Source organism: Vipera ursinii (genome assembly GCF_947247035.1).
Source record: "Vipera ursinii genome assembly, chromosome: 1".
Lineage (NCBI taxonomy): Eukaryota > Metazoa > Chordata > Lepidosauria > Squamata > Viperidae > Vipera > Vipera ursinii.
The window spans coordinates 49,951,412-49,964,272 of NC_139512.1; the positions used below are offsets into that span (position 1 = coordinate 49,951,412).

Sequence of the window (12,861 nt, forward strand, 5' to 3'; positions counted from 1 at the left end):
GAGACTACTCATATATTGTCTCAACCAAGGATTGAACACTCTGACACTTAAATACCTCTGACAATCTCACCATTGAAAGTGAATTAAGTTATAATTGGCTGGATCCACACAACACATTAAACTATAAACTGTTTATAGGCAAAGAATGTTCTGAAAATATTTTGGGGCAGATTTAAGGTAATAATGGACCTCTGGTTCTTAGCTAATATAACCAACATATTGAAATAGTAACAGATGGGAAAACATTGGGTTGAATCAAACCAATATTTGCTACTGATTTTTTAAACAATTTACAGTGCAGTGTAATAATGCGTAAATATATTTGAAAGCAAATCTCAGTGCACATGGGAAGGACTGCAACTGCAGAGTAACCTCAAAAGAGTAGAAAACTGTTGCTTTGATCCTGTTGGGAAGCTGAAAATTATTTGCTGTCTCCTTTAAAAGCTGCAACTACAAAATCAGTAAAAAAAAATAAAATTCTAAAAACAAGGTTTAGTAACCGAGCATTTGCCATGACGACAGCCTTCTGTTTGTAGAATAACCTTAGCTGCAGACCTGAAGGATAAATTGCTTAGAAGGAGCCAGAAGCTTAAACAAATTTGGTGCAATGCAATTGGTGGCTTCCATACCTGGTAATGATGTGAGATTTTCTTTTCCATTTGTTTACATGCTGAGAAAAATGGTGTTTTGTTTGGGAAAGTTTGATCCTGACACTCAAACCTGTCCTCTCGATAGGAACTGGAGGTTATCCGTTTAACAGTTTTGATTTTGAACCAATCGCAAACTGTCAGCCAGAACATTAGTTCCATTTAGTGATTCACTCTCAGAAGCTATATATTGTAAGTATAAAGCAAAGATTTATCAGAATTATTCTCTTTATAGTCTGCACTTCATTGTAACGTAGTTTCTTCTTAGGATGAGAGGATTGGAATACCTTGTATATTTGCTGATGTAAGACAAAATAGGCGGAAAGATGTGGTTGGTTTATATAATATTGGACAGGCTGGAGATTTTTCTACAGCTTAAATAAGTTGCCCTTGAGATGTAACTAAGACTCCCAGCTGCTTATCCTGCTGCGTAGATGATTTGTGTTTCTAATTTTATATCTGGAGGACACCTAGACTGCTTTCCTGGATTAGGAAATGCTCCTGTGCTGACCGGCTTGCATAAGAGTATGAGCTTCTCTAAACTGAGCTTGCGATGGTGCTGAATGTGTGGTACTTATGACCGATCCTTGTAGCAGCCTCGCAGTCATGTGATTGCAGATTAAAAGCAAAGTCAGTGGAAGAACTGGCGGGATGTTGCAGTCATGTGAAGATCCTCGCTTAACAGCCCACACAGTCTTCTCTTCACAACAGCAACAGGGACTGCCAGAACTGCGGTAGCTAAGGTTAAAAGTCTGATCCCAATTGCCTTTGTTAACCAAGGACTATCTTTATTGTGGCCTTGCTGATAGTGGCCTTGCTCCATTTCAGGTTTTCATTTGTGGGGGCATGGGATGGAAGGGGCAATACAAGTGATGAACTATGTCACATCAAATGCTCTGTTGTTTACATAGTTGCATATGACATGCGTACAATAGACACTAGTTTAATTTTAAACATATTTATTCAAGACTTATTCAGCCACCCATCGTATGCACCATGTCTCTTGGTGGATTACAAAGAATAAGCTACTCTGCTTACTGTCACTCATTCCCTCATTCCCAAAAACAATATTCTCCACACATCAATAATCAACTTTACTGGGTTCCAACCTCACTATACCCCAGGCCTTCCAGGAAGAGCCAACTCTTCAAGGTTTTCAAAGGCCAAGAGGGTAGGGTCCTGATGGTCTTCAAGGGCAGCTCCATGTAGACTATATTGCAGTTATCCAACTAAGAAGCGATCAGCAAGACCTCCCAGTCCAGTAATGGATGCAGGTGGCACAGAGGTTGAATTTGTGCAACGGTCTCCCAGCCATGGCCAATACTTTGAACAGGAGCCACAATCCAGGAGAATCCCCCAAATGTACACCAGGTCTGTCCAGGGAAGTGCAACCCCAGCAAGAGCCAGACAGCATGTTTCATCACTCTATCTCGGGAGAGTTGAGTTGGAGTCAGTTTCTCACCATCCAAACATTTATAGCTTCCAGTTAGTGAGCCATCGTTAAAACAGTGCCATCAGATGACTTCTCCCAGCAATCTCATGCAGATGTTAGAGGAGGAATGAAAGGTTTGAGCCCTGAAGCACTCCATGTTATAGGGGCCCAGGGTTTTGCTTCTCTCTCCCCCTCCAACATAGATAATGATAAATAATGGAAGATCAAGTCAGTTATCTTTTGAGGTCTCTGTAGAACTCTGTGCCAACCCCTAGTTCTGAAGATGAGGTGGCTAGTGGTGAGACCGCGTTACCCAGGGTTGGATGGTCTCATTTACTAGTATGCTTTGTGTTGTGTGTCTTTGACCTTCCACTCTTTCCATTGTCTCTCTCCTCTGTTGTAGAAAGGATATGTGTATGTATAGTATTCCTCTTCACCTTCCATAGTGGGCAAGACTATCTCACCAAATTCCAACCAACTAACAGTGCCCTTGTTGATGCTGATTAGATACATCCTTCTCATTAGTAATATCAATAGTTTCAATAAAAAGGTATGTTAAATCTTACATTTTTATATTTTAAATAAGATCTATTTTATGAAGATATTATTTATTAAAGAGATTTATATGGTTGCCCAACACACTCTATTGTTGTAGTACTATTAAAGTAATATGTATAAAAATAATTTCATGTAACAAATGTTTAGGGGTCGATAGATAATCTGAAAACTTCATGCAAGGCTCAAGAGTTTGGAGACCCCTGACTTTCCTAAAGAATTGTTTATTAATAAATGATAATTATATTTAATAAAGAAATGATATTTTTATTTAAAAATAAAAACTGCCATTACCCTTCCCAATTTCTAGGTGCTGAATACATGTTTTATAGCATGTGTCACAACTGAACTGTCTCTTGCTTTGATAATACACTAATGCAATGGATGGCCACTATCAAGGTGGCCAACAAGAGTAATTTCTATTATAATTTCAGTTGCTCTCAGCATACAGTTGAAATGGCCAATATTATGGCAAACCTAAAAACTTTCCAGCCAGAATATGGGATTGGGGCGAATGAGCCACTGTTTCATCTGAGGTCTTATGCCAAAGGATTGATGGTGAATGCTTGTGCTCATGCACTTTTCTTCTGCAAATTGCTCAGTGCCACCAAGTAAGGCAAAAAATCTTTCTCTCTCTTTCATTCTCTGTCTCCCACCCCCCGCAACCCATTGTCAATAAGATCTGACAGAATGGGCACCCTTCTGGTCCCATCTATTAAACCAATGTTTCATAAACTTTTTTTAAAAAAACTTTTTTTCCATTAGGGAAGGAATTTTAAAAAATTTGGAGGAACCCAAAAGGATTTTTGTTTTTATGGGTTATACCTATTAATATTTGCCATATTAAAAATTAAAATTAAAAATCAACAGGCTGGAAATAATTTTGATTTTGCAGAGCCCTGAGGGGGTCTTGGGTGACCTCCCCACCCCAAGACCACACTTTAAGAAACATGTCTAACATATCATCTTAGAGCAGGGGCGTCAAATTGCCAGCCCACGGGCCAGATGTGTCATGCCAAAACTGCGCCCATTTTATTGCTGGCAATAGAAAAAAAAGTTGCAATATGTCGCGACACGTCATGTGACGTTGCGAGTTTGACACCCCTGTTTTAGAGGATCCAGGAGGCAAGCATTCTCTGTCACTGCCTTCTGGAACACTATTCCCTATAATGTCCCTTCAGCCCCATCGCTAATATCCTTCAAGAGAACTTTATAGACCTGCCTTTTTTCATTGACACTGCTGCTGGACATTCCATGAATCATGGAGATTTTCTGTTATGGATGTTTTCTTCAGGCAAATCTGTGGAAGCCTCTCCCCTCCCATTGCTTTGTTTATATTGTTTGATTTTAATCTTTTATTTTTCTCAGGCAAATGAATGGTAAAAAATAAATAAATTATAAATAAATATAAATTGTATTTTTAGAGTAAAATAACATGATTGGGCAATGTCAAATACATTAGGAATTACTATTAGACATTTGAAGAATTTATAGCAATATTAACAAAGATCTTGAACTTTCAACTGTGACTAATAGCAATATTTAGGAATTCTAAAATGTTATTTTGGGGAGTTTAATAGGATGTTCCAGTTGTGAAAAATTCTCAAGAGGCATATTTCCCAACTTCCATAAATTGGATTAAAAACAAAAGTAAAAATAAAACAATATTATTTAACCCATGCATATAGTATTTGGAACAATTACTCGAAGTCAAATGCCTTTCCTCTGTCAGAAGAAACAAGTTCGAAGCATTCCAGCTACTGATGAAATAATCATGTTTTAATAAAAATTTGTAAAAACCAAGAAGGATGGTATCTAGGCGATGCTACTCCAGAGCAATGATTCTCTACCTTGGCAACTTTAAGATGGGTGGACTTCAACTCCCAGAATTCTCCAGCCAATTTGCTGGAGAATTTGTCCCCCATCTTAAAGCTGTCAAGGTTGAGAAAGACTGCCAAAGAGAGTGTAGGCACTGTGAAGATTTGATCCTGTGATCCCTGTGGCTGCCATTATCTATGTGAAGGAGCCATGGGTCCAGGAGGAGCCCAAGTCACTAGCAGCTAGTTCTTCTGCTCTAAACTAACAGATAGTTCTTCTGCTCTAAACAGCGACTACTGTTTGCTGAAAAGAACTGTCTGTCTACTCTACACTTATACATGATAGAATAGCAGAGAGACAAGCAAGACTACATTATAGGAAAAATTTTCAATCTTATCTTTTCAAGGCTAAAATTTAAAAGTTCCATCCATCTGTCCTTATATGATTTTCCATTTTCTAATAGCTCTTAGTCACCGAGCATGTCACCGAGCATGTTGTCCTTAGATTGCATCATTCTTAATGAATTGGATTCTAGTGGTCAGGGTGACCTTAGCGAAGCAGAGTAGAATGAAACTGCTGTATTTTGGCAAATGCACTTCTAGCGATGCAGCTTAAAGCGACAGTTTTTCTTTTTATGGACATATCAGACTTCTGACTCAAGTTCAGCATATCATTCCAGGATATTTTTTACACAGTTGCCTATTCACACTCTAAGAAATAGGTAGCATTTATTTTACACTTTGAATTTTATGTATGTATATATAATAACTGCTGTTTTGGGATTTCCCTCAGGCAGAAAGAAGAGAATTGTAAGGATGCACCCGCTGGTTCCCAATCTTCTAAGGATAATCAAAGACTGAAGATTGGGATTATTGGTGGAGGCCATCTTGGAAAACAACTGGCCAGAACATTGTTACATTTGGGTGCCATTTCAGGAAAGAACATCCAGATCTCCACAAGACAGCCAGAAACTCTATGTAAGAATCGGGTGCTTGAAAGACAGACAAGAAGCTGTCTCATACACAAAACTCAAAAGTTCATCTATATAGGAGTAGAATTCATGTTCTAATCATATATTGCACATCCTTTGTATATCTTCCTCCACAGCTACTCATCCTTAGTCTCAGTTTATTTTTCATCATAGCAACTTATTGATTGCTTTTCTTACTTTCAACTGTTGACTTTAAACAATTATCAAGCATAATTATGAAAAGGATTCACAAAAAGTTACCGTAACAGTTAAAAATAAGAGCTGATGTGCTTGTTAAAATTAAATATTTTCTTGGTGCCAAATCATAGGAAACAAATACAAAAAGTCTCACAGTTCATTTAAAAGGGTTAATCTTTGGTTGCATCCAACGGCACCTTTGCCTTGCGGAAAAGTGCTCCAGTTTATGCTAAGCAGGGCAATGAGTGTTTGCTAAAGACTGGCTCAGCTGAAAAATCCAATTTGTAAAAAACAGAGGTGCTTTCTTTCATCAACATTACCATAGGAAATCTTGGGACTCAAAAGGAAAATGAACTCTATAAAATCAAAGTAAAATATGATTTAATAATAACCTTTATCAGACATGTCAAACACAAGGCCCGGGGGCCGGATCCGGCCCGCGAAGTGGTTTCATGCGGCCCGCAAAGCCATCCTGGAAACAGTGAGGGAACGGCCCCCGCTGCCTTGGCCCTGGCCCAGAGACCCTCCTCCTGCCAGAGACCCTCAGATCTGTCCCACTCCTGCCCAGGCCCCCATAGGCACCCTTGATGCGAACGATGTAGAGCTGGCCACGCCCACCCAGTAGGCCATACACACTCTAGCCACGCCCACCCAGTAGGCCACGCCCACCCAGACCACGCCCACCCGGCCCCCTGAGGGCAACCGCAATGCTGATGCGGCCCTCAATGAAATTGAGTTTGACACCCCTGCTTTAGATTATAAGTCCTTGACTTATAATCTTTTGGTTAGCGACCTTTTTAAGTTACAGTGGCACTGGAAAAAAATATGACTTACAACCAGTACTCACCACCATTACAGCATCCCAGTGGTCAGGTGATCAAAATTCAGGTGCTTGGCAACTGGCATCTATTTATGATGGTTGCAACATCCCAGGGTCACTCGATCACTATTCACGACCTTCTCAGGCATCTTCCAACAAGTAAAGTCAAAGAGGGAAGCCAGAGGTGCTTCACAACCACATGATTCACTGAATTCAGTGATTCACTAACAAGGGTGGCAAAAAAGAAACAAGATTTAACAACCATCTTGTTTAACAATGGAAGTTCTGGTCCCAGTTGTGATCATGTCAAAGGACCACCTGTAGAAGAAACTGAATGACGTCCCTCCCCCCAAATCACATATTCTGGCTTCTATTTTTTTAAAATATTATTAGAAGGAATTTACATTTCTCTATTAATTTCATCTGGTGTGGTTTTATTTTATAGTGTAGTAGTCCCAGAAATATGATCATTATTATTTTTATGCACATTTGTATACAACAAATAAATGCTGTCTTTATAGAGATATGGAGCACATACATTGTACCAGTGATAGGAAGACTGTTATTGTGCTCTCTGTGTTCTTTGATTTCAGTTCCCATCAGGGCTTTTTTTCTCATAGAACGCTCAGAACGGAGTTCCGGCACCTTTTTTGGATGGAACCTTGTAGGGTAGGCAAAGCGGGTTGTATGACATGTGTGAGTTCCGGCACCTTTTTCTTTTACAAAAAAAGCACTGGTTCCCATAATCCCTGATCACTAGCCATCCTAACCAAGACTGATAGTGTGGCACTAAGAAGATACTATATGTATCTTTATTGGGATCCTTGATCAGCTTAAAGTAAAAATATAAGAAGTATAAAATCAATAATTATAACATAAAACAAATTGCTATATAGACTAAAAAGAATGAACGACAGAAACTATAGCTCTGCTATAAGATCAGATCTGTGCTGTCTTAAAAAAAAGCTAAAGAGAAGAAACTGCAACGAAAGAAGTGGAAATGGACCGGCGTAGTGTGATTGTTAGGTATGAGCTGTAAGTCAAACAACTGGAGCTTTTAAGTTGTCTATCAAGTTCAGTATTGTAACAAATTAACATGCTTATCTTTCTGGAGATTTAGAAGGAAACTAAAGATTGCAGCCTCTTCAATTAAAGTTTTGTTCTATGGGAGCAGAAATTAAATATTCCCTTTTCTTTATCTTTTTTTTTTAGTAGAGTTCCACAAGCTGGGAGTTGAGTGTATCTATAACAACAAGCAGCTGGTAGGCTGGGCAGATGTTGTTTTTCTCTGCTGTCTTCCATGTCACCTTCCACAAATATGTTCAGAAGTACAGGATTCTCTCAAAAACTCATGTATTATATACAGCCTGGTCACAGCAATCCCTCTGAGCAGGTATAGCACATTATGATATTAAAGCTAATATGAATTGGGAGAAAAAATCATGCTCCCTCCCACATGTTTGTTGCTAGAAGGGCCCAATATATGAGCCTATATATGTGAACATTAACTGAGCGTAATCACCAGAAATGGAATTTGGCTGTGCCCATCTTAGGTCTTGTATATAAAGAATAAGAACGACATTGCAGCAAACTCTTTTCTGAAATAGTGAAAGCCAGGTTTGAGTATTAAGGGTACCCCCATTTCTAGCTAATATCCATATATTTTGTGGTTACATTTCAATGGTATAATAGGGCTGTTGTTGAAACAGAGCTTATATTTTTTTTATTGTGTTCATGTACAGTAGAACAAGAAATAAGTATATACATAACATGCTCATTCTGTGTATGTACAGTATGTAAGCAATAATTGGTTGAAGGAAGTAGTTGAGAATAGGCATGATCCATAGATACATACTTTTTGCACGCTTGCTTTTTGATACTTAACCCAACTGCATAATTTAAGATCTTATTTACTTTCAGACTGAAGCAACTTATTTCCTCCTGTTCGATCTTGAGGCCCCAGTACAAGTGCTCTGAGAACAGCTCTTTTCACATGTGGGAGGCTAACAGGACAGTTTTGGAAGCCCTCAAAAACACAGCAGTTATCCAGGCGACATGTCCTTGCAACTCCAAGAGTAGGTGGATTTTTGAAAGCCTTGTGAAAAATGGAACTTTTTCCCTTGTTCTTTTTCGGCTTATAGAATTGTGTCCTGTCCAGAAAATTAGTCTCAGTGACAATTATGCAATATGCTATGGGCACTATCAGCCCCTGTGATGCCTGATCTATCCATGCAGCAGAATGAGATGGTAAAGATGGCTATAGAAAGAAAGGCCAATTGAGGAATGTTCAAAGTAGGAGCAGCACAAACATTTTCCCTTTATTAGCTTGTATTTTACACTTTAAGCTTTAAACAATCTTCTCCAACTTGGTTTTTCCATTGGCCATTATGACTCAGAGTGATGGGATGGCAACAGGTTGAAGAAGGCTACTAGAGAGGCATGGTGAACTAAACAAGAAAGAAAATATTTCCTTTTTTCCCAGGTGAAATAACTGTCAACATGAAGTGGCTGGCAGCTGTATTTTATGCAGCTTTAAATAGCTATACACAACAGCATTTCTCCTACACAAAGGCTCTGGGATTGCTCAATCAAGTATGTTATTGTGAAGGCAATGCCACCACCTCATCACCATTTCTAGTTTGTGAACATTTTATCAACCAAGCTTTTGCTTCCTCCTTGGCTGCTGATGAGTAAGTAAAATCCAGTAGAAAATTGTTGTGTTTAATCTCGTTTTAGCCAACATTTTTAACACTGATGATGCATCATTTATGGAATTAACAAGTAATGTTTAGTGGCTTAGTTTTTTAAGAGAAATAATATGAGTCACAAAACCGCAGGATTTTCTGTCCTCAGAAGCTCACCCAAAGTCTCCCCTGCTCCAATCAAATCCCCAGTAACACATCAGGATTCCAATAGTATGGTGCTATACATGCAGGCTCTCTTCCGCCCTGTACCTCAGCTTGAGACCTATCTTGGTGCATGATACCCACCCAATCTCTTGGGTTTGAGTCCTTGTACAAATCAGCCTTCATTTTTCGTAATTTGACCCATGTCTTGTTTCAGACTGGGCTGCTTCTTAAAGTTAAGCCATCATATGGAGGCTACTGAAAGCACAATTTGCATTTATAGTAAATTGAAGGCATTTCTCTTATGAGTAATCCTGAATGTAAAGCTGATTTTTTGTACATTATGTGCTGTAAATATGTTCAGGCTAGCGCAGAGGCTCTGTATACAGGTAAGTCCTGTAGACTTATGACTGGTTACTTAGCAATTGTTTGAAGTTAGGACCTAACTTCATAAAAGGGAGTTACAAACCGTTTCGAAGTTCCAGTGGTTATTCCCCTGCCTATGGCCACATAATTGCACTTTGGGTGTTTGGGTAGCCATTATGGCAATCTTGGGCTTATACGAGGTCTTCACTGGCCCTACCTACATGGCTGGCCATCCATTACATTTGGCCTTTATCTTGGATAAGATAGTATGTGATCTATGTTGTGTAGTGAGTTCTTTGGAGGCAGGAAGCAAGACAAGAGGAACATTTCTTTATTGAGGCAAACAGGAACAGAACAGAACTGAGAACAGAGGCTTCTGCGCAGCAACTTATACGGTTGGCCACTAGGCGGCGGCCAATAGGTTTAAAGCAGGGGTGTCAAACTCAATTTCATTGAGGGCCGCATCAGCATTGCGGTTGCCCTCAGGGGGCCGGGTGGGTGTGGCCAGGGTGGGCATGGCCTACTGGGTGGGCGTGGCTAGAGTGCGTATGGCCTACTGGATGGGCATGGCCAGCTCTACATCGTTCGCATCAAGGGTGCCTATGGGGGCCTGGGCAGGAGTAGGACAGATCTGAGGGTCTCTGGCAGAAGGAGGGTCTCTGGGCCAGGGCCAAGGCAGTGGGGGCCGTTCCCTCACTGTTTCCAGGATGGCTTCACGGGCCACATAAAACCACTTTGCGCGCCGGATCCGGCCCCCAGGCCTTGTGTTTGACATGTCTGGTTTAAAGGAACCCATTCCCGCCCCAAATCGTCCAATGATCTTCTTGGAGAGTGTATGTCTGGCTAGTCAGCGACCGTTACACAGACACTTCAATTGAGCAACCTTAAGCAGCATTCAAAAGACAAGTGAAAGCAGTTCAAGTAAAATCCCAAAACATTACAATCTAGTTCTGGGGAATATTTCCTTCAGTCTCTTTGTCATGGACAGCTCAGTTTCTTGTGACAATGGGATTAACTGAAGCTACTTGCATCAGCAGAAAAGAAAGGTCAGTTAAGATGCTCTACCCCCAAGTACCTGATGGAACTCAAGGTTTTTAATTAGTGATGGGGGATTTTCCCATCAATTTGGACAGCCATTCTGTAGAGTGCCTTGTTAATCTCTGGAATACAGAGGCAACCGTGACAAGACTGTCTCCCGAGTAACAACAAATAGCAACTAAAAATATAACAAACTAACTCTTGGATGAAGTATCTTAAAAATAAAAAAAGTGATGGCACAATCTAATTACAATATCTTCAAGCAAAATTCTGTCTTCAGCATTTTTCTGAATGCAGTCAGGAAAGGGACCAATTCAGAGTTTCCAAACTTTTTTAGTTCCTGGTGCCTTTACTGATTTTTTTTCCTGACCCTAGGACAGAACTGTGAGCTAATAGCTAATATTTTACAAAGTGACAGATATGAATAACTGCAGTGCTTTCCTTGAATTTTTTTTTAAATCCCAGGGAAGCACATGCACATTTTGGGACCTGCAGGGCTGGTGTTATTTCCACAGGAAGGTTTTTCAGAGAACTAAGTACCTATTGGTTCCCTTTCCTTCCCAAAGTAGGTTTAGGTTTAGGTTTTATTAAATTTTTATACCGCCCTTCTCCCGAGGGACTCAGGGCGGTGAACAGGGCATATCATAAAACTACAAAAGTACAAAAGTTAAAAAAGAATTAAATTATTGCCCAAAGTAAAAACAATAAAAATATATACAAATATTAAAACCCTAAGTAACTCCCCATCAGGCCAGGCCAGCCTGTTCAAACAAATGGGTCTTTAACCCGCGCCGGAAGGAGCGGAGATCCGGTGCCATCCAGAGCTCAACCGGCAGTTGATTCCACAGAGCCGGGGCGCCCACAGAGAAGGCCCTCCCCCTGGGGGCCACCAGCTGACATTCTCTGACTGGAGGCACCCTGAGGAGGCCCTCTCTGTGGGAACGCACAAGGCGGAGGGGAGTCGACGCCGGCAGCAGGTGGTCCCCGAGGTATTCCGGACCCATGCCATGTAAGGACTTAAAAACCATCACTAAGACCTTGAACCTAGGGTACTAGGTGCAGGTTCTGTCTAGATGTCCTGCTTGGAGTCAGTGGTAAATTGGAGTCAGTGGTAAATTGCAAACATGCAGACAGAAACTATGACAGATGTCTGAAGAAAATCTTTATACACCGGAGCTTAATCATTAAATATATAGTACTCCCATTTCCATTCCTTTACCTCTGTAATGACAAAACAATGCTGATTTATTGTATAACTTCAGGATCTATAGATAACAGACTTTTCTCTTCTAGTTCCTTCCCCTGGTTTGATATAACAACTGTACAACTAAAAGACTCTCCTCTTAGCCAGCTTCTTGAAACAAATACATCTCTTCAGGAAATCATTGCTTCATCTTATTTTAACATGATAACAGCATTGGCCACGAAAAGTGAAGATTTGACGACATCTATGACTAAAAAGATACCACTCTCAGCTGTGCTGCTAAAACCCACTAAATCACTGATTTTTCAAATGGATAAAATTCCCTCAAAGAAAACAGAAGAGACATCTAGTTCTGATTCTGAAGACTCATAAAGTATCCAAGCTGTTAGAAGTGGAAAAGATTTTTCTGCTCTCATTTTTAACATTAAAAAAAACTTTGGGAGCAGCATCTACAATGGTGTTATAGGAATTTAAATCATAAATATTAATGAAAGCCAATGGCAAATTAAATTTTGCAATGAAAAATTAGGCATAAATGCAAAATACAAGGAAAATTCTAAAAAAAAAATAATTCACATGATTTATATTGTATGTCCCCCTTTCTATGACATTTGTTATCAATGCGGCATTCACAAGAATACACTAATGTGTTTCCCTGTAATTTTGTGCACAAATTCCACCATGTTATACTCTGTCATGTATAGCTTTTTAATTGAAGTTTGTGTTTTATTGTATCTTTTAAATATGAAATGGTTACTCCCTTGGCATTCATAAGTCTACTTTTCAGACATAAATTATATTCTAAATACTGTATTTATAAGTTTGGTTGTTTGATTTTTCATGTTGCTTCACCCTTGCATTTATCTAAAACTTAAGAATATTAATAAAATATAAATTGGTTTAGCTAAATATTGTTGCATTTTTATCATTATGATAAGGATCATTTGTCCCAGTTTAGAATAAGATT

The 12,861-nt window shown here is 39.5% G+C and overlaps 1 protein-coding gene across 2 annotated transcripts; it reads left to right on the forward strand.

Moving 5' to 3' along the window:
- The first annotated feature begins 118 nt into the window (after positions 1–118).
- On the forward strand, positions 119–12,790 carry NOXRED1 (NADP dependent oxidoreductase domain containing 1). Of its 2 annotated transcripts, none has more exons than XM_083371754.1 (8): positions 119–839; positions 2,483–2,629; positions 3,069–3,245; positions 5,245–5,429; positions 7,653–7,833; positions 8,361–8,515; positions 8,923–9,130; positions 11,984–12,790. In XM_083371754.1, the coding sequence occupies exons 3-8, from the start codon at positions 3,091–3,093 to the stop codon at positions 12,264–12,266; spliced, it is 1,167 nt and encodes a 388-aa protein (XP_083227880.1). In that variant the 5' UTR covers positions 119–839; positions 2,483–2,629; positions 3,069–3,090; the 3' UTR covers positions 12,267–12,790. The 2 variants fall into 2 exon arrangements, with proteins under 2 accessions (XP_083227880.1, XP_083227881.1); XM_083371755.1 differs by lacking the exon at positions 119–839 and adding an exon at positions 1,230–1,390.
- Positions 12,791–12,861: the final 71 nt, after the last annotated feature.

Coding starts and splice junctions, on each gene's coding strand:
- NOXRED1 (XM_083371754.1), top strand. CDS start 3,091: ATGGCCAATATTATGGCAAACCTAAAAACTTTCCAGCCAGAATATGGG. Junction 7,834..8,360: donor ACAGCAATCCCTCTGAGCAG/GTATAGCACATT, acceptor ATTTACTTTCAG/ACTGAAGCAACTTATTTCCT. Junction 9,131..11,983: donor TCCTCCTTGGCTGCTGATGA/GTAAGTAAAATC, acceptor TTTCTCTTCTAG/TTCCTTCCCCTGGTTTGATA.